We start from the raw sequence: 21,047 nt of genomic DNA, 5'->3' as shown, positions 1-21,047 counted from the left end.
AATATTGAAACAAGCATTGACCTTTGAACTCCAGTTGATTGTGTGGGTGTTGCTAAGTACGTGTACATACTGCGCATGCTCAGTTCAACTTTTCACAGACTACCACAACAATGTATGAAAAAAACAGCATCAATAAAAAGCTCACACATTATAATTACAGAGACACAAACAACATCAAAGTAAAGATCAGTTCATTATTTATCAGTTTCAGTTTCGGTCCGTATTGTCTACAATGAATCTACAAATGTCTGTAGCAGTGTCTCCTCTTCTCAGTCCTATGGCAATTTCCACCAAGGCCCTGAAGGTAGCTCTGGAAGGATTCACTCTTTGCCACGCTCTCAATGCATGAGCCACTCCAGCTTGATTGCCATAACGACTTGTAACATTAGTTACATCACCGAGGTCGGCTGGGGTGAGGTTGAGTCGATCCAGCAGGTTAGGAGTTGTGGATTGATTCACTGCATGAAGAAATAAAGAAATCACTAAAATGACAATTTACAATTTTCGTTATTAAAAATGACACACAAGCGAATAAAAAAAATGCACACTGAAAATAGTTACCTACAATTTTCTTGGTAGTTTATATCAATCACTAAAAATGGCGAATAAAAAAAAATGCACAAAGAGTTACCTGTGATGCTGTCAGCCAAATTGATGAGATCCACAGTGGGCTTTTTGAGAGCGTCTGACAGGAGACTCCATGTTACATGTTGTGTACTCAGGAGCTCAGCCAACATTTCACGAAAGCACAACCAATTATCTTCACGATACTTGATATTGATATTGGTGAGAACAGGATGAGTTATACCTAGAGCCAATCCCAGATTGAACCAGTGAGGGCTGGCACTTTCATGTAGTTTCTCGTAAACATGTTGTAGATCATTAATATTCAAAGCCTGTACAAAAACAACAATCAACAAGGTTTCATTTGGTGAGGGTACCCCCTCGGAAATACATTCTAGAAGAAACTCAATGGGAATACAATTGAGGGGTTTCTGGTGAATAATATTCTTAACAGGGCAGATATAGTAATGAATTCCTGGGGTCACAAACTCTCTAGATATATACATGTCATCAACACCCTAATATCATGCACGTGCACCATTAGCCTCAATCCCAGGCCGCTCTTCCTCGACTGTTTGCGCATGCGCCACATAATCCCCAGAAATTGGGGACTCTGGATATTATCGTATAATGATCAGTAAAACAATGACGTCACAACAAACAAAAGTGGATTGAAGAAAGTGGATAGAAGTGTGATTGTGAAGGCTTTTAGCTTCTGTGATAGCATTCTGATAGCTATACCCTTAGCCTGCTATGTTAACAAAGAACTCACAGCCTGCAACAGTGTGGATGACAATCGTCTGAATGGAGGGAAGGCTGACAATAGCCTATATGGACAGGCCACGCCCATCTGATAACCTTGGTGAAAGTCTACATGTAGACTCTATCAGAAGAAATAGCTGCTGTAACCAAACGTGTACAGCTCTGTCTCTAGCTAGCTAGCTATATAGCTCTGTGTATGTAGTATTCTTTGTGTGTATATGTTATTCAGGATATTTTTCGGGTAATAATTATTTCAGAAACATTACGGGGAAATTATCCAATTATTTTGCGCATGCGCAAACAGTCAGTAGCAGGCCTCCTTTTTGAGGCCTTGTGAAGGAGGCTAGTGCACCATTTGCTCCCCTTGCCAAAATGTCAGGAGGATAAGTAGATACAAGATTTAGAGTACTGCCTACCTTGTGCACGTTCAGCAGGTGAGGAAATTTCTCCGCGATTAGAATGATGTCACTCTCAGGGACTTCTTGATCTAGTTGTTGGTCCCTCACTCCAGTCTTCTTACACACATCTTCCATTACTGTAACAGAGGACAATTCACCTCAAGAAAAATATTGGGCCAAAAAGTAAAAGTATTCTTTATAAGCGACATAAAAAACCAACCATTGGAGATATTATAAACTGTTAAGTCTGAGTTGGTGCTACAATTACATCAACTACACAGTATCAACTACACAGGCACTGAATTATACACGAGGATTAACATGATCAGGCACAGGACAAATTAATGATCATAACCTGTCGACCAAACGGCACTTTCTTACTGGTATGTTGATGTTGAATGATGGCGTCTCTCCTGACCAGCTCAGCATCTTTGTGCTCAATCCGTTCCCTGTATGCCTGTACAGGGGAACGTTGGTGGAAATCTTTGAATTAAAACACTGACGTTAATATTGAAATTCTACAACAGGACGAGAACAAGAAACAACTTCCGCTAAAGGAAGTACATAATTATAGGCACACTCAAACGGATGTGTAGTTACGGCTTAACACATGAGACAGCATCCATGCATGCATGTTAAGGTACAATACTATTGTTGCTGTGGGAATCTCATTCACACACTACATGTAGGCACCTTCTTGACTGGTTGAGTGTCCTTTGACTCCCTCTTTGTTGCCTCCACTGTGTCCGAGCCACTTGTAAGGTCAACATCTGCAGTCAATTTATTATCTGGTTGAGTGTTCTCCCGAGGTTGTATCTGTAGAGACTTCACTAGATGATCAATTTCTCTGGGTTGAACTTCAAACTGTTCTTGTTGAGGAGTGATCACTTCTTCTAGTCCACAAACTTGCTTAGCTTGAAGCCGATCGATAGATGCTTGTGAATGAGTGTCTTTCTCAGATACTTGATGTTTTACTTGAGTGTCCTTGGACTCCCTCTTTGTTGCCTCCACTGTATCAGAGTCACTTGTCAGTGAAGCATCTGAAGTAAAAGTTAAATCTTCAATAAGGAACGTTTTCTGAACAAAATTTCGAAATCGTATATACAAGATACAATTGACTCACAAATTATTTGCGGTATTATTATAATGTAAAACACATTAATTATTTAATTAACTCACAGATGTCCCTGGCAGATGGTCTCCTCCTCATGTCTTCTTGCAAGCAACTGTCGATAAGCTTCCTCAACCTGTGTGTGTGAGGTATCTGGGCAACATGGAATGATCGATCTTCCACAGATTTGATCGTCTTCAGCTTGCAAACAATCTGTACCATAATCACCCCAAGGGAAAAAACATCGACGCTATTATCGTAATTCTCCTTGCCCAATCGAATAGCCTCGAGAGGTAGATACCCCATACGGTGACCAATGGCTGTGAGGGTGTGGCTAAACTTGGAGGGATCGTATAGCCGTGACATGCCAAAGTCGGATATCTTTGCGACAGGCACTGGTCGTGTAAGCTTCAGCAAGACGTTATCGCCACAGAGGTCACGGTGGATAATCTGCTTGCTGTGAATGTAGGCCAGACCACAAGCCATGTCTTTGGAGAGGCTAATTTCCCATTTGCTAGTGAGAGACTGTTCATCAAGGCTAGAGAAATAGGATCTCAGATTGCAATCCATCAGCTCAACAACGAGGATTGTACCACCTGATTTGGGATGCTTGGCAGTCGACAAATACAGAACAACGTTTGGGTGCTGGAGTGACTGGAGATACTCACACTCACGATCAAATGCTTTGCTGGCTTCTTCACTTTTTCCTGTTGGGAAACCTGTCTGCATTTCTACAGCCTCGTAAATTAGAAGTTTGACTGCACAAATCTCGCCCTTGTAGCTACCTTTGAAGACTGCTCCAAATGCACCTTTACCTAGTAGCTCGTCTAGGAAAACAGTCAAATCATCGTTGATCTTCTGGTGATTTTCGTCAACTGTAAAAACATTGTGTGTGTGTGTGTGTGTGTGTGTGTGTGTGTTTATGAGAGGGACCCGGGTGAATATTATAGTAGCTAGCTAATAAACTAAGCATCATGTATGAGATATGCATTCCTGTGTTGAACTAGTGCTTACCCTCTGACTTCACATCAGTAGGATTGCTTGCATCAGTAGACTGTAGATGATCTTTCTCGATGGTCTTGGCTATGTCACTGTGGCCCACAATGGGACTTGACAAAGCTTTGACAACATCTTCCCAGCTTCTCTCTTCACCCTTCAGCCATTCTTTCAAACCCTCACGATAGCAGTCATCAGGATTGTTGCTCCAATCTTTCCCAATTCTGTCAATGATATCCGAGGGTATTTTAAGAACTAGCAAGAAGTTTCTCCACTTGATTCGAGCATCAAACGTAGCTATGTATAGATCTCCTAGATCTGCTATTGTGAGATAGTCAGACATCTATCTCTGTAGAGTGTGGAATAAGATAAACAATGATTATGAAGGTACATGTAATTATGTATAAATATTTGGTGTGTGCAAATTATATCATCAAAACCATAAATACCGTAGATCTATATGCAGAAAATAAAACAGTGCTGTCTGCACTTACTGATAATAATCCAGAGCTACAGTATCTTCACAGCTTGATACCAGGCACGATACAGAAGTACAGGACAACAGTTAGCTCAGCTACAACGAGACCCGCCCTCTTTCTCTGCAATAAACAATAGCTGTCACGTGCGATAACATTGCTAAACCACGTGGCTGGCTTTCACTGCACTTCCATAGCTAGCTAGAGAGAAGAAGAAATTATGCTGTCAATTTTGAAGCTCTGAGCAAGTGGTCAAACTATTTGTCTGTATTGGTGGAGGCTGAAGACATGAGTCCATGGACAGGGACTACTGAGGAACCTTCATCAAGAACAAGGTAATGTACTTATTCGTAAATAATTACAAAACGAGAGGTCATTTCTTTTTGGAGATTTAGAAAAATTCCTGGTGTCGCATATATAGAGGGTCGCATATTTAGAGGGTCGCATCTAATTGGAGGTTACTCTACTATCCTCGATTACAGGCTGCTTAAAATTATATTATTTCTAGCGGCCTGGAATCGAGGCTGTGGTTTGACCTCTATTTAGGACGCGACATAAAAATATAATTGTCACACGCAGCAGTTGCTACTTTTAGAGGTCAGAATATTACCTAAGATCGAGGGTGTCGCATATTTGGAGGGTCGCCTTAAATTGAACAAGTACGGTACTTGTGTATAATGTGTAGTTGGTTATAATGTGGACCCTAACTTTGGTCTTGTGCATGATACCAGGTATGTACCCACACAGAGTTCACACCAAGTAACATAAAAGCAAACACTTAAAAACTGTTTTAATACAGAGATACTACACGTAGGGACAGAGCCGACCGACGTGGAGACGGTTACTATCGCTACTGAAGAGGTTGTACCCAGTTCACAGTTTGAGATAGAGATAAGTCAGAGTGATGATGGGGAGAGTGTGGAGCAGCTACAGGCCAGTGACTTGGGCCCTAACTTTGGCCTTGTGCATGATACCCAGGTAACACACATAGTTCACACCAAGGAACATATAAAAACTAGCACTTAAAAACGCTTTTTTAAAGGTATCCGGGCTTCTAAGATGTTTCGTTTTCGTATTATTTTCGCTTTCGTATTACATGGTTAGAATTTGCATGATGATAACTACCTCCCAAATAACGAACACACACACACACACACACACACACACACACACACACACACGCACACACACACACACACACACACTTGTTGTTCCCGCCCACTCACACAGGAGGTCCACACGCTAACTAGCGATGATGGTTTGCCCTCTGACATGACCTCTGAGGATGGCTCCACCCTCAACGCTATAGGCCACGCCCTCATCCAGATGCAGCAAGGTGGACAGACCACCCCCTCATCTCAGTTCCTCATCACTAGGAGCACCTCTTCTGGTTCAGAGTCTGGCCAAAATGGTGAGTAATGGAGGCCAAATTTATCAGTGTGACGATACATTTTTTGGGGCAAATCCAAAAGTTATAGGCCTCGATAAGTTATCCAAGTGCTTGTACGTACTAATTACATGTAGAACCATGAGTATTATTGCTAATGTTTGAGGTTTCTTGGAAGTGGTGTTGAAAAATGTTTCTATAAATAATAGTCAGTTTTTATTATGTTGTTGTGTGTGTTCAGGTCCTCTGTATGTGATGATCCCACCATCCAGTAGTGCTGAGATACTGCATGCAATGGGTCGACCTATAGCACCCAAGATGAGCGGGATATCAACTATGGATTATCACACGGCCGACCCCATCGTTCAAATGCAGTTGTGAGTACACAGTTCATGTGATTGCCTACCTCTGCATAACATGTATGACAGTATGTTAGGGAAAGCATCATTCTTGCTACATACAGTATTACTAGAATATTTTGCTGTTGGTGAAAACCTTTGCGAATCAGCCAAATCGGCAACCCTTTGCGATCTAACTATTTCGTTCTGGCAAAAATTCGCATATGCTCGCTGTAATACGGTAACTGTGAGGAGTGTTGTTATTATGGTGGTTGGTTTGCAGGTCTGGGGATATGGCCGCCAACAGGGAAGCTCAGAGGAAGGCTACACACAATGAAGGTGCTGCAAATTTAATACTGAAAGTTATAGTGTACAACAGATGTACATGTACTTACGTGGTCATAATCAAATAGAAGCATTTCCCACAAAATACAAATTTGGTACTTCTAAAACTAATAACTTATTTGCTGTGTGGGGGCAATCCATCCATGCTGTAAACGTCTAAGTATGCTTTGATTTTAATTTTATACTGTACAGTAGGTGTACGCGTTGTGTGTGTGTGTGTGTGTGTGTGTGTGTGTGTGTGTGTGTGTGTGTGTGTGTGTGTGTGTGTGTGTGTGTGTGTGTGTGTGTGTGTGTGTGTGTGTGTGTGTGTGTGTGTGTGTGTGTGTGTGTGTGTGTGTGTGTGTGTGTGTGTGTGTGTGTGTGTGTGTGTGTGTGTGTGTGTGTGTGTGTGTGTGTGTGTGTGTGTGTGTGTGTGTGTGTGTGTGTGTGTGTGTGTGTGTGTGTGTGTGTGTGTGTGTGTGTGTGTGTGTGTGTGTGTGTGTGTGTGTGTGTGTGTGTGTGTGTGTGTGTGTGTGTGTGTGTGTGTGTGTGTGTGTGTGTGTGTGTGTGTGTGTGTGTGTGTGTGTGTGTGTGTGTGTGTGTGTGTGTGTGTGTGTGTGTGTGTGTGTGTGTGTGTGTGTGTGTGTGTGTGTGTGTGTGTGTGTGTGTGTGTGTGTGTGTGTGTGGCTCAGCTTCATTGTACATGCCCTAAACACGATAATTACCAGTTGTTGTTGTTCTTCCCACGCCCAGTTGAGCGTCGGCGTCGGGACAGGATCAACGAGCTCATCAAGGTACTGGCTCAGATAGTGCCTGCTTGTCAGAAGAAAGACGCAACTACTGGTTCCATTGTCGGGGTGAGTGTGTGTGTCTGTGAGTGTGTGTACTAAAGTACTATTGAAAAAACCATCGAAATATCTACTAACCTGTTTTTTTTAAGAGTAAAATCACTATTATTGTTAAGCATGCATTTAGTGTAGAGCACAGTGTTATGTTAGTTACTAGTAGCATAGAATCCAGCAGAGGCCATCGTATATAACACATGTACACATAAAATAAAATTGCTATTTTTTAACAGCAACTAAGCATGTTTTTGACTTATTTGTTTTTTTGGTACATGTCGCACCCTCACGTCATGTTTCCCTGACTGCAGTATGTGTACAGCAAGGGAACGGTACTGGACAAGACAGTCGACTACTTGAAAGAGCTCGTGTTTCAAAACGAACAACTCACAGCCAGTGCCAAAATCGCAGAGAAATCAACCAACGCTTTAGCAATGCTTCAAAACCAGATCCAAGTCCTAGAGAAAGAGAACGCATTTCTTCGAGCACAGATTATCCAGTTTGGAATCGATGCAGCTGCCTCTTCTGGTCAAAAGCAACCTAACCAGCAACTTCTAAACTCTCCTCTGGCCCAGAGTCTCCTCAACACAGTAGTGACCCACTCACCACCGACCACTTCTGTCTCCCCTCCACAACAATCCACACAACAAACTAACAATGTAGCAGCACAGCAACTACTACTATCCCTGGCACAGAACCTCACCAACAGCCCTCTGTTGACCTCACTGGCACACAACCAAACACCAAGTTCTATCTCATCCCTACAACAACTTGGTGGCATTGTCTCCAGCCTGACACCTTCGCAAGCACAACCTATGCACTTGTCAGCTTCGTCACAATTCTCTCCTCTCTTACAATCATCGCTGCCGACTGGAGCCTCTAATCCAAACACACCACTCTTAAGCTCACTCGTACAAACTCTATCCTCCATTGCGAGCACGACCACTTCTCCGTCCACTCCTGTACCGAAATCCTCCATGCTGTCACAAGCCAACAACAATGGCGGGGGTGGTGGTGGTGGTGGTCTCTCTGCCGCGGCTGCTGCTAGTCTGCTCAACACTCTGATTCTGGCTCAGAATGTGCTCACAAGCAACTCAAGTGCTGGTAGCCCCGGGCAAGATTCAATGTCTATGGAAACGGTGGACCAATCCTCTCAACAGTAGTGTACAGTATATTATAATTGTGGACTGTTTATACTGTTCTAGTTTTAACGTGTGTTTTTTAGTAATCTCTCCTTCACTTACTATAGCTACATTGTCAGTATTATTATGTATACATAGTTTTTATACATGATATTTGTGTTATTGAACCCGAGCATAATAAATTTAGAAAAAAAAATATTGTGAACATAGCCATTATAATTATGTGCAGCCTAGCCTCCATCTCAAGCCGCACTTCCTCGAAAATTGGCCTGGTAATCGACTGCTTGTGCCATGAGCTAACCATTAGCTGGCTTTGAGAAGAACCTTCATCAAGAACAAGGTACGTGTGTATAATGTGTAGTTATGCAGTGCAATGAGTTGACTGTGTACTATTGAATGTACAGTACACAGAATGGGAACCTAGCATGCTTACTAGTCTGTATGTACATGCACTTGTATACAAGGTATACTTCAATGTATGCAGTTTAGGTGTGTACAGGGAAACGTGTGTCAATTGAGAACACTAGCTCACAATATTTGTACATGACATTGTACAGTACGTGTACCAGACCCTTCATCACACTACCAGTTTGAATGTGTCCATGTGTTGTTTATCCTGGCTACGATAAAAAATATCAATATCAGTTATAAACTCATCGCACAATTACAATTAACAAAATAACTAATTAGCACTCCACAGTTTGAATATTGGTAAAGTGCTGAGCTTGCAATAAACTTTTTGTGCACTAATGGCAGTTTATGCTAAACTAAAAGCTTATGATCATGCATAGACAACAATGAACAATCAATAAAAGGTATAAGCATGGTCTAAACATAATTATACATGAATTATCTATCAATGTTCTTCCAGTGATTTCTCAGTCCAAGTTCTTGCCACACATCGACACTGCGGTGACAAAATCAGAGCATGAATAGTGATTTTCAAAATCTAATGGATTGGAAGCAATAATATGGACATTGATCTTTAATATTGGCGAGTCTCTAATATAAACTCAGCTTAGTTATGGAGATACTACCCCGCAAAGATGGCTAGTGGAAATCAACATATCGGCCAATAACTCAAGAAGTATGCTATCCCCACTTCCAATATACAGCTGAAGCAATAAAATACCATCATATACTACTACTGTGACCATTCATTTACAATAGATGCAATTCATATGTCAGTTCTTACCCCACAAAAAAAAAGAAAAAGCTAAGTGTTGTAAAATCTTCAAATTTTGTGTGCTACCAGAGTGAACATGACTTCTAGCTAGTAATAATGTTTTATTTTGTACCTAGCCATGCCTCAAGACAAATTTTAGGGCTATTTATACATTTACTTACCTTGTATCCTCTCATTTGTTTCTTTTCAAAAGCTTCTCTTGACCTCAAAACCAGTAAAATCACACCTCAAGGTTTCTATTGGTTGCAACGCGCACAGTCCCAGAGGCCTCACGTTGCAAGTATAAGCTCACGTGATCCCGTTTCCAATCCCTTCCTCTACTATCTATGATAAAAACAATGCAATAAGTTTGTGCTATTATTTTTCTGATGATTTCCTAGAATTGTGTTCCGAGCTTTCACCTTTGACCCTCAGCGAGTCCCCAACCAACTTGCCATGGTGACTATGGGACGGACTTTGACCTGGGCTTGATACTGATTTCATCTCTGTCGGGTTGTCATAGCGACTGTAGTCTGGAAACTCGGTAATAGTTTTAGAGAACTTGACTTTCGGAGCCGATCTCCTAGCGTCTCTACAGTGCGTGGGCGTGTGTGGGTGGGGATAATTTATAAAGAAGAGAAATAATGCTGCAACTAAAGTGACTGCTACAGTGTACACACACACGATTGGTAATACACAGTGACACTAGCAAGTGTATGCAATGGCCGAGTGGTCTCCCAGTAAGTGTAGGGATAACTCACTTTGTGTGTCTCTGGCTCCTGGAGGACCTCTCACTCTTGCTATCAGCCTGGGCACAGAAATCAAACAATGTAGGTGGCTATACTAAAGTCTATACTGTTGGCTACATTGAAACCTGTCTATACCCTACAAGTACATGCAGCCTCTATAATACAGCCATGGACCCCAAAGTCTCCATAGCATGTGTCCCACTATAATACAGCCAGGTTAATGAGCCCCCAAACCTCTGCCTGGTGCATGGCCACTACCAAACAGGTATGATACAGTGCGTACGTAACTCTACTGTATTGCACACAAGCTACACACATGTACAGTGTCTCTCACCTCATGTGACTTGCTGTAGAGGTGCTGTATGATAGGAGTGAGGGGGGAGAAGGTTCCGGTCATACCACCACCACGTTTACGAGCCTCTCCATTAGCATTCATACGCTGAGCTACTCACGTCATCTGCTTCCTGTGTGTGTGTGGGTGTGTGGGTGTGTGTGATGGGAGGGTGTGTGTGGGGGGGTGCAGTCATAGTGTGTGTGTGTGTGTGTGTGGGGGGGGGGGTGCAGTCATAGTGTGTGTGTGTGGGGGGGGGGTGCAATCATAGTGTGTGTGTGTGTGGGGGGGGGTGCAGTCATAGTGTGTGTGTGTGTGTGTGTGGGGGGGGGGTGCAGTCATAGTGTGTGTGTGTGGGGGGGGGGGGTGTAGTCATAGTGTGTGTATAGGTACACTAGTTATAATTCAAGCACGGACATGTTACAGTAGTTGAACATCTTTCAGCAGCCATAACTTTAGTACCGTGACCCCAATTTCAAAAATTTGATGATTTTCAGAAAGAAATGATGTATTTCAATCCAGATGTGGCCATAATTCAACTTTGAACCATGGGCTATTATTACATGGTATCGTGCTAAATCTGTCATCTCCCAAATATCTGGTACCATTTGAAAGGTCTTTTTCTAAGCTTTCTGGGAGAATCATAAAATTGGATCCACGGAATTCAAGTTATGGCGACTGAACGAGTCCACTAACCAATTGATTAAACGGGGGACATGTACATGTAGTACATACCTGCACATTAATTTATACTATTCACTCACTCTAACACTTCTTGGTGGGTGGCTGTTCGATAGTCAATGGTATTATGGTCCTCCCCTTTATCTGCCGCCTCATGACCTCTGTCCTTTGACCCTCGCGACCTCTTCTTAGCGGCAGGATCCGGGGGTACAGGGGGACGATTGGAGGATCGTTGAGGGGTAGTGGGTGGTTCAGGGGGCGCCTTCCGCACATGTACCTGACCCCTGCTGGGGGGAGGGGGTTGATAATTCACTTTTGGCATCATTTGATAGGATATAAAGAGAGCTACAGAAAACGACAATTACCATATATGCTTGATCAGGAGCCGCGGTTACTAAATGTTTCATTTTGCTGGAAGAGGAGGCTACAATTCAAGAGAGGACACGTACTGTTCAAGAGCGGCGTTTATTAGCTCCAAAAAATTTAGTTTGTCATTAAATTGTTGTTTATAAACTTGAACTCTGTCATGAGAAAGTCTTTGTGAAGCACTAACAAGCTGCTACTCATAGCTACGTACATGTAGCTAGCTGCTAGTAATAATTTTTTTTGGCTGCCACGTGCAGAAATGCTAGAGTCAAAGTTCACTGAGGCTACTATTTGAGAGCGGCTACTAAATGTTCATTTTGCTAGCAAGGGAGGCTACTATTTGAGTGCATCCTTTATACCAGAGCGGCCTCTGATCGAGCATATACGGTAATACAAGAGTGCTTTTGTTTGATAAATTGGGTCAAATGGACCACGGATAATTACTAACTTTGGGCACAAAATAATTTCTGAGACACACCCACGGTTATATATACGAACACAAGGAAATAATTACGTGTGTAGACTAATCATTACAGAGTGATTGCACTTACTTCTTATTGGCTGATGGTGCAGTAGCCCCTCCCCCTCCAGTGGGCGGAGTGTCCTGGTTCATGTGCAGTATTGATGCCCATGAGGTCGACGTGATGTTCCCTCATCTTAGTCAGTCTCTCCTCGTGACTAGTCAGCAGTTTAGTAATGGCAGATTCATGCTCTTTCTCTAGACTGGAGAATGCATCTCGTAGCTGTCCATTCTCCTTCTGTACACTGAGGGGGTGGGTGGGTGTGGCAAGGGGGAGGGGCTTATTACAGTAACAGTGCAGACAATTGAGTGGTGTAGTTAGGTTATCAACAATTAAATATCTAATACCGTATAGCAGGAAATTTTCGTGGGGCAAAATATTCGTGGTTTTCGTGGTTGAACACTATAGCTGGACCACGAATATTTTACGCACGAATGAAGCGACCTTGACTACCTTTACCTGCAGTGAAAGCAGCAACTACGAACATACTATCCACAAAGTGACTAAATATTGCTCAATCCCGAAAATTACCGGCTATACGGTAGACACTAGCAGTAGCAATTCTCCCAGTGACACACTCTCATACAGACTTGCACACCACCACCATACACACACACTACACAATCCTTAATTAAAGGCCCTCCACTTACATAGCGAGCTGCTCGGCCATGTGTGTCAGTTCTCCGGAGAGTGCCCAACAAGTCTCGTACATCATGAGATAGCGGACACAGATATTCTGACCCATAGCATCGGCCCAATCCACCGGCTTCTGGTTCTCCCTGTCCGTGTGGACCATGCTGTAGCCAAAGTCCATGAGCAGCTGTGTGTGGGTGGTGTGTGTGTGGATGTGTGGGTGGTGTGTGTGTGGTGTGTGTGGGCATAGATTGAAAAGGAAGGGGATTGGAAACGAAAATGTTTGCGTGAAACACTCCGCGTTATAGGGTGTGGCTAAAACTACAAAGGATTAAATTTATAGTCAGCATGCTCATTACCTGTCTTGCTGCCATACAATGTGTTGTACATAGAAATGGTGAAATTGATCACTTTTAATGTTGATTATTCTAAAAAGTAAAGAGAATCTAGCTCTAAAAGGTAGACTAAGCAACGCGGCCACTATCACTAAACAAATAAATGCTATACAAGAAGGAATAGCTCTTACTATGAAGTCGTGGGAGGTCAAGGCCCGTGGTGTCTCTAAAAGTATACTAAAGCAGTTTGAAGGGCTATACTGCAAACGTTTATGAACAGTACAGCTTATCCATGGCATGAAACCATCCTATATAGCACTTAGATACATAATAACCAAGTCAAGCAATGTCCTTTGCTGTTTCGGCTTCACAGCAGGGAAAGAGAAAAGTTGACATGGAGTATTTCAAGCAAAAAGTAAAAACGAAGTAAAGACAAGGGACTTAGAGCTTGTCAGTGGTGTAAACTTACTTCTCTAGAGTACCTCCCAGCTCCTGAGTGATTGCTAGTGGATAGGATAGCTAGAAACAGTTGAAATACAACCTGAGTACGGTAAATATTCGCGAGCGCGAAATCATAACGCGGAGTGTTTCACCAGTTTACACAGGGCGGCCTGGTCGTTTCCAATCCCCTTCCTTTTCAATCTATGGTGTGGGGTAGGGGAGTGATACAGCTAGACTTAGAAACTAAATATCTAAAAACCAACAATATGACAGCATTATTTTCAGTTATCGTTGCTACAGTAGCTAATGCGATACACACATTTTAGACTTGAGCAAGCACTTATTACACTAACAGCACACATCCACCCACCCACTCACACATCCGCCCACCCCTATAACGCAGCGTGATGCATGAGAGTCTCTCCCTCAGTGTCCCTCACTTGGAAGGGGATCTTAGCCTCCTCCACTAGCCATTGGAGACACTCCACTGAACCACCCTAGTGGAGGGGGCAATAGTAGTCAATTATTAGGAGACTGAATGTAAAATTGCAAAATAATATTCTCAATTTTCAAACACAATTAATTTTATGATAGCGGGTTATTTTCAAGGCATTAATTTTTCACAGACTGCCCAAACTAAACATTTCGAGATTTTTGATGATATACAGAAATGTCAGTGTCAAACGGGCAACCAGTAACTGCCTATTAGTAAGTGTTCCCTGTACCTGTATAGCGAGCATGGCGGGTGTGGTGAATGAGTCATCTGGTATCTGCAGTGCGGAGGAGGGCAGTCCACTCTCCACTAGGAACTGTATGATGGGCAGGCGGCCATGGAGGGAAGTCTTGTGGGCCAGACTGAAGTGGTGCTCGTTACTACCGTACGTGTCCACCTCGTTACTGCTCAACATGTGATACTATGTGGGGGGTAGGACCATTTCCAGTCCAACAAAACACGAGAAAATAATAAAATCCTCGAGCTCTTTGAGAGGACAGGCATCCAGTTTAGCCCTCATACCTGCAGTGGGAAAACAAGAGTCTCAATTAAAGTGGATTAATCAATACATGTATAGGTACAGTGTAGGCAGGCCTTCATACTTGTGTACTAAGCAAAGCAATTAGTGAAGGAGCTTGTACATGAAAGAGCCCTAACAGATATTTAACGCATGGAACCATTGTCTAGTGTAGCATCTTCAGACGCCCATAACTTGTTACAATGATCTAATTTCAACCACTTTTGGAAAGCTATATAAAAGGAGCACTGTTTAATAAAGAGCCCTAAACTGAGCTACTACAATTAAGACAACTATCATCACCTGACAGCAACTCCCTGGCGGTAGTCTCGAATACCCGCCTCAAGCTTTTAGGTTGAGGCGGGTATTCGAGACTACCCTGGCGGTGTAGAGGGAGCGAAATGGTTCCTCTGATGGATCTCTCTTACTCTCCTCCATCCTGAGTTGAGTGACAGTCGTCCAATCGGCTGCTAGATGGTCCGCTATCCACTCCCAGAGGTCACTATGAAGGTCACTCTCCATAACTTAGGTCAAATGAACACGACTGTCTTTAATTAAGATGTGACTGATTAGTGGGCTCACTCTCGAGTAGTGGTTCTCTCCACGTCTCCTCAATCTGACGGAGGCTCAGGTTGTCTTGGTGAAGTATCTCCTCACCCACACCCTCTGGTAATGGTAGCTCGTATGTATGTAGGTACCTCAATGTCCACCACTGGAAGCCTGCACGATCATTACTATACATACGGGCATTGAACAAACGCACACACAACATAGTTTTTTTTTTTTTTTTTTTTTTTTATTGTGCTATAATGAAGGAGTTGCTTTCACCTATCTTTTCTCAAGGCCTTGTCCAAAACTCTCTCCAGGAGCCCAGAATTATGGTGTGTGCATATTAAAGACAACTTGCTGTCCGTCCATGTGTTCAGTTCTGTTATTAGATTTGAAGGTGTATCAGTAATATTGAAACAAGCATTGACCTTTGAACTCCAGTTGATTGTGTGGGTGTTGAACTCCAGTTGATTGTGTGGGTGTTGCTAAGTACGTGTATATACTGCGCATGCTCAGTTCAACTTTTCACAGACTACCACAACAATGTATGAAAAAAACAGCATCAATAAAAAGCTCACACATTATAATTACAGAGACACAAACAACATCAAAGTAAAGATCAGTTCATTATTTATCAGTTTCAGTTTCGGTCCGTATTGTCTACAATGAATCTACAAATGTCTGTAGCAGTGTCTCCTCTTCTCAGTCCTATGGCAATTTCCACCAAGGCCCTGAAGGTAGCTCTGGAAGGATTCACTCTTTGCCACGCTCTCAATGCATGAGCCACTCCAGCTTGATTGCCATAACGACGTGCGACATCAGTTACATCACCGAGGTCGGCTGGGGTGAGGTTGAGTCGATTGAGCAGGTTAGGAGTTGTGGATTGATTCACTGCATGAAGAAATAAAGAAATCAATAAAATGACAATTTACAATTTTCGTGATAGTCTTATTAAAAATAACACACAGGCGAATAAAAAAATGCACACTGAAAAATAGTTACCTACAATTTTTGTGGTAGTTTATATCAATCACTAAAAATGGCGAATAAAAAAAATGCACAAACAGTTACCTGTGATGCTATCAGCCAAATTGATGAGATCCACAGTGGGCCTTTTGAGAGCATCTGACAGGAGACTCCATGTTACATGTTGTGTACTCAGGAGCTTGGCCAACATTTCACGCAAGCACGATACATTATTCCATGATGCTCGCTATCGATATATTGGTGAGAACAGGATAAGTTAGACCTAGAGCCAATCCCAGATTGAACCAGTGAGGGCTGGCACTTTCATGTAGTTTCTCATAAACATGGTGTAGATCATTAATATTCAAAGCCTGTACAAAAACAACAATCAACAAGGTTTCATTTGGTGGGGGTACCCCCTCGGAAATACATTCTAGAAGAAACTCAATGGGAATACAATTGAGGGGTTTCTGGTGAATAATATTCTTAACAGGGCAGATATAGTAATGAATTCCTGGGGGTCGAACCCTCTAGATATAATATACATGTCATCAACACCCTAATATCATGCACGTGTACCATTAGCCTTAATCCCAGGCCGCTCTTCCTCGACTGTTTGCGCATGCGCCACATAATCCCTAGAAACTGAGGACTCCGGATATTATCGTATAATGCTCAGTAAAACAATGACGTCACAACAAACGGAAGTGGATTGAAGAAAGTGGATAGAAGTGTGATTGTGAAGGCTTCTAGCTCCTGTGATAGCATTCTAATAGCTACCCTTAGCCTGCTATGTTAACAAAGAACTCACAGCTTGCAACAGTGTGGATATGACAATCGTCTGAATGGAGCGGAGAAATTATCCAATTATTTTGCGCATGTGCAAACAGTCAGTAGCAGGCCTCCTTTTTGAGGCCTTGTGAAGGAGGCTATAGTGCACCATTTGCTCCCCTTGCCAAAATGTCAGGAGGATAAGTAGATACAAGATTTAGAGTACTGCCTACCTTGTGCACGTTCAGCAGGTGAGGAAATTTCACCGCGATTAGAATGATGTCACTCTCAGGGATTTCTTGATCTAGTTGTTGGTCCCTCACTCCAGTCTTCTTACACACATCTTCTATTACTGTAACAGAGGACAATTCATCTCAAGAAAAATATTGGGCCAAAAAGTAAAAGTATTCTTTATAAGCGACATAAAAAACCAACCATTGGAGATATTATAAACTGTTAAGTCTGAGTTGGTGCTACAATTACATCAACTACACAGTATCAACTACACAGGCACTGAATTATACACGGGAATTAACATGATCAAGCACAGGACAAATTAATGATCATAACCTGTCGACCAAACGGCACTTTCTTACTGGTATGTTGATGTTGAATGATGGCGTCTCTCCTGACCAGCACAGCATCTTTGTGCTCAATCCGTTCCCTGTATGCCTGTACAGGGGAACGTTGGTGGAAATCTTTGAAAATTAAAACACTGACGTATCGAAATTCTACAACAGGACGAGAACTGAAGAAACAATTTTTGCTAAAGGAAGTACATAATTATAAGCACACTCAAACGGATGTGTAGTTACGGCTTAACACATGAGACAGCATCCATGCATGTTAAGGTACAATACTATTGTTGCTGTGGGAATCTCATTATCACACTACATGTACGCACCTTCTTGACTGGTTGAGTGTCCTTTGACTCCCTCTTTGTTGCCTCCACTGTGTCCGAGCCACTTGTCAGGTCAACATCTGCAGTCAAGTTATTATCTGGTTGAGTGTCCTCCCAAGGTTGTATCTGTAGAGACTTCACTAGATGATCAATTTCTCTGGGTTGAACTTCAAACTGTTCTTGTTGAGGAGTGATCACTTCTTCTAGTCCACAAACTTGCTTAGCTTGAAGCCGATCGATAGTCATAGATGCTTGTGAATGAGTGTCTTTCTCAGATACTTGATGTTTTACTTGAGTGTCCTTGGACTTCCTCTTTGTTGCCTCCACTGTGTCAGAGTCACTTGTCAGTGAAGCATCTAAAGTAAAAGTTAAATCTTCAATAATGAACTTTTTCCGAACAAAATTTCGGAATCGTACAAGATACAATTGACTCACAAATTATTTGCGGTATTATTATAATGTAAAACACATTAATTATTTAATTAACTCACAGATGTCCCTGGCAGATGGTCTCCTCCTCATGTCTTCTTGCAAGCAACTGTCGATAAGCTTCCTCAACCTGTGTGTGTGAGGAATCTGGGCAACATGGAATGATCGATCTTCCACAGATTTGATCGTCTTCAGCTTGCAAACAATCTGTACCATAATCGCCCCAAGGGAAAAAACATCGACGCTATTATCGTAATTCCTTTGAGGAGCCTCGAGAGGTAGATACCCCTTACGGTGATCAATGGCTGTGAGGGTGTGGCTAAGCTCGGAGAAATCACATAGCCGTGACATGCCAAAGTCGGAAATTTTTGCGACAGGCACTGGCTGTGTTAGCTTCAGCAAGACGTTATCGCCACAGAGGTCACGGTGGATAATCTGCTTGCTGTGAATGTAGGCCAGACCACAAGCCATGTCTTTGGAGAGGCTAATTTCACATTCGCTAGTGAGGGACTCTTTATCAAGGCTGGAGAAATAGGATCTCAGACTACAATCCATCAGCTCAACAACAAGGATTGTATCACCTGATTTGGGGTGCTTGGCAGTCGACAAATACAGAACAACGTTTGGGTGCTGGAGTGACTGGAGATACTCACACTCACGATCAGATGCTTTGCTGGCTTCTTCACTTTTGCCGACTGGGAAACCTGTCTGCATTTCTACAGCTTCATAAATTAGAAGTTTGACTGCACAAATCTCGCCCTTGTAGCTGCCTTTAAAGACTGCTCCAAATGCACCTTTACCTAGTAGCTCGTCTAGGAAAACTGTTAAATCATCGTTGATCTTCTGGTGATTTTCGTCAACTGTAAAAACATTGTGTGTGTGTGTGTGTGTGTGTGTGTGTGTGTGTGTGTGTGTGTGTGTGTGTGTCACTGTGTGTGTGTGTGTGTGTTTATGAGGGGGACCCGGGTGAATATTATAGTAGCTAGCTAACAAAATATGCATCATGTGTGAGATATGCATTCCTGTGCTGAACTAGTACTTACCCTCTGACTTCACATCAGTAGGATTGCTTGCATCAGTAGACTGTAGATGATCTTTCTCGATGGTCCTGGCTATGTCACTGTGGCCCACAATAGGACTTGACAAAGCTTTGAAAACATCTTCCCAGCTTCTCTCACCACCTTTCAGCCATTCTTTCAAACCCTCACGATAGCAGTCATCAGGATTGTTGCTCCAATCTTTCCCAATGCTATCGATGGTATCCGAGGGTATTTTAAGAACAAGCAAGAAGTTTCGCCACTTGATTCGAGCATCAAACGTAGCTATGTATAGATCTCCTAGATCTGCTATTGTGAGATAGTCAGACATCTTCTCTGTAGAGTGTGAAATTGATATAAAGGTCATGTAATTATGTATCAATATTTGGTGTGTGCAAATTATATCATCAAAACTACCGTAGATCTATATGCAGAAAATAAAACAGTGCTGTCTGCACTTACTGATAATAATCCAGAGCTACAGTATCTTCACAGCTTGATACCAGGCACGATACAGAAATACAGGACAACAGCTAGCTCAGCTACAACGAGACCCACCCTCTTTCTCTGCAGAATAAACAATAGCTGTCACGTGCGATAACATTGCTAAACCACGTGGCTGGTCTTTCACTTCTAGAGCTAGAGAAATTGTGCTGTCAGTTTTGAAGCTCTAAGCAAGTGGTCAGACTATTTGTCTGTATTGGTGGAGGCTGAAGACATGAGTCCATGGACAGGGACTACTGAGGAACCTTCATCAAGAACATTAACAAGGTACAGTTATTCATAAATATTAAATTACAAAGCGAGAGGTCATTTCTTTTTGGAGGTTTAGAAAAATTCCTGGTGTCACATATTTAGAGGGTCGCATCTAATTGGAGGTTACTCTACTATCCTCGATTATAGGATGCTTAAAATATATTGTTTCTAGCGGCCTGGAATCGAGGCTGTGGTTTGACCTCTATTTAGGACGCGACATAAAAATATAATTGTCACACGCAGCAGTCGCTACTTTTAGAGGTCAGAAAATTACCTAAGATCGAGGGTGTCGCATATTTGGAGGGTCGCCTTAAATTGAACAAGTACGGTACTTGTGTATAATGTGTAGTTGGTTATAATGTGGACCCTAACTTTGGTCTTGTGCATGATACCCAGGTATGTACCCACACAGAGTTCACACCAAGTAACATAAAAGCAAACACTTAAAAACTGTTTTAATACAGAGATACTACGTAGGGACAGAGCCGACCGACGTGGAGACGTTTACTATCGCTACTGAAGAGGTGGTACCCAGTTCACAGTTTGAGATAGAGATAAGTCAGAGTGATGATGGGGAGAGTGTGGAGCAGCTACAATCCAGTGACTTGGGCCCTAACTTTGGTCTTGTGCATGATACCCAGGTAACACACACACACACACACTTCACACCAAGTAACATATAAAAACTAGCACTTAAAACGCTTTTTTAAAGGTATCCTAGGACTTTTCGTTTTCGTATTATTTTCGTTTTCGTATTACATGGTTAGAATTTGCATGATGGTAACTACCTCCCAAATAACGAACACACACACACACACACACACACACACACACACACACACTTGTTGTTCCCGCCCACTCACACAGGAGGTCCACACGCTAACTAGCGATGATGGTTTGCCCTCTGACATGACCTCTGAGGATGGCTCCACCCTCAACGCTATAGGCCATGCCCTCATCCAGATGCAGCAAGGTGGACAGACCACCCCCTCATCTCAGTTCCTCATCACGGAGCACCTCATCTGGTTCAGAGTCTGGCCAAAAATTAATGGTGAATAAAGAAGGC

At 42.6% G+C, this 21,047-nt stretch overlaps 4 protein-coding genes across 9 annotated transcripts; 1 reads left to right on the top strand and 3 right to left on the bottom strand.

Annotated features, from left to right (window-relative positions):
• Positions 1 to 89: 89 nt before the first annotated feature.
• On the bottom strand, positions 90 to 4,429 carry LOC135352245 (traf2 and NCK-interacting protein kinase-like). 2 transcript variants are annotated; one of them, XM_064551426.1, is made up of 8 exons: positions 4,326 to 4,429; positions 3,850 to 4,180; positions 2,904 to 3,710; positions 2,418 to 2,764; positions 2,106 to 2,181; positions 1,743 to 1,882; positions 632 to 896; positions 90 to 458 (listed from the first exon to the last, which is right to left on the bottom strand). In XM_064551426.1, the coding sequence occupies exons 2-8, from the start codon at positions 4,172 to 4,174 to the stop codon at positions 208 to 210; spliced, it is 2,211 nt and encodes a 736-aa protein (XP_064407496.1). In that variant the 5' UTR covers positions 4,175 to 4,180; positions 4,326 to 4,429; the 3' UTR covers positions 90 to 207. The 2 variants fall into 2 exon arrangements, with proteins under 2 accessions (XP_064407496.1, XP_064407497.1); XM_064551427.1 differs by having other exon boundaries at positions 1,743 to 1,861.
• Positions 4,430 to 6,130: 1,701 nt separating this feature from the next.
• Positions 6,131 to 8,507, top strand: LOC135352257 (helix-loop-helix protein 30-like). Its single transcript, XM_064551440.1, has 3 exons — positions 6,131 to 6,371; positions 7,110 to 7,213; positions 7,510 to 8,507. Exons 1-3 carry the CDS (start codon positions 6,326 to 6,328, stop codon positions 8,359 to 8,361), a joined length of 1,002 nt encoding a protein of 333 aa, XP_064407510.1. The 5' UTR covers positions 6,131 to 6,325; the 3' UTR covers positions 8,362 to 8,507.
• Positions 8,508 to 9,138: 631 nt separating this feature from the next.
• Positions 9,139 to 14,897, bottom strand: LOC135352262 (uncharacterized). 5 transcript variants are annotated; one of them, XM_064551450.1, is made up of 10 exons: positions 14,288 to 14,777; positions 13,941 to 14,059; positions 12,804 to 12,973; positions 12,184 to 12,397; positions 11,350 to 11,553; positions 10,589 to 10,718; positions 10,267 to 10,313; positions 9,928 to 10,097; positions 9,688 to 9,850; positions 9,139 to 9,247 (listed from the first exon to the last, which is right to left on the bottom strand). In XM_064551450.1, exons 6-9 carry the CDS (start codon positions 10,688 to 10,690, stop codon positions 9,747 to 9,749), a joined length of 423 nt encoding a protein of 140 aa, XP_064407520.1. In that variant the 5' UTR covers positions 10,691 to 10,718; positions 11,350 to 11,553; positions 12,184 to 12,397; positions 12,804 to 12,973; positions 13,941 to 14,059; positions 14,288 to 14,777; the 3' UTR covers positions 9,139 to 9,247; positions 9,688 to 9,746. The 5 variants fall into 5 exon arrangements, with proteins under 5 accessions (XP_064407520.1, XP_064407519.1, XP_064407516.1 ...); XM_064551449.1 differs by having other exon boundaries at positions 13,953 to 14,059; XM_064551446.1 differs by lacking the exon at positions 13,941 to 14,059 and adding an exon at positions 14,876 to 14,897 and having other exon boundaries at positions 9,688 to 10,097; positions 14,288 to 14,577.
• Positions 14,898 to 15,643: 746 nt separating this feature from the next.
• LOC135352250 (leucine-rich repeat serine/threonine-protein kinase 2-like) lies at positions 15,644 to 19,812 on the bottom strand. Its single transcript, XM_064551433.1, has 8 exons — positions 19,688 to 19,812; positions 19,232 to 19,561; positions 18,251 to 19,048; positions 17,763 to 18,115; positions 17,455 to 17,530; positions 17,092 to 17,210; positions 16,193 to 16,458; positions 15,644 to 16,012 (listed from the first exon to the last, which is right to left on the bottom strand). Exons 2-7 carry the CDS (start codon positions 19,554 to 19,556, stop codon positions 16,318 to 16,320), a joined length of 1,812 nt encoding a protein of 603 aa, XP_064407503.1. The 5' UTR covers positions 19,557 to 19,561; positions 19,688 to 19,812; the 3' UTR covers positions 15,644 to 16,012; positions 16,193 to 16,317.
• Between the last annotated feature and the right edge of the window lie 1,235 nt (positions 19,813 to 21,047).

Source organism: Halichondria panicea, chromosome 1 (assembly GCF_963675165.1).
Source record: "Halichondria panicea chromosome 1, odHalPani1.1, whole genome shotgun sequence".
NCBI classification, from domain to species: Eukaryota; Metazoa; Porifera; class Demospongiae; order Suberitida; family Halichondriidae; genus Halichondria; species Halichondria panicea.
The sequence above is the reverse complement of the archived record's forward strand: the minus strand, read 5'-3'. Positions and strand labels throughout refer to the sequence as shown.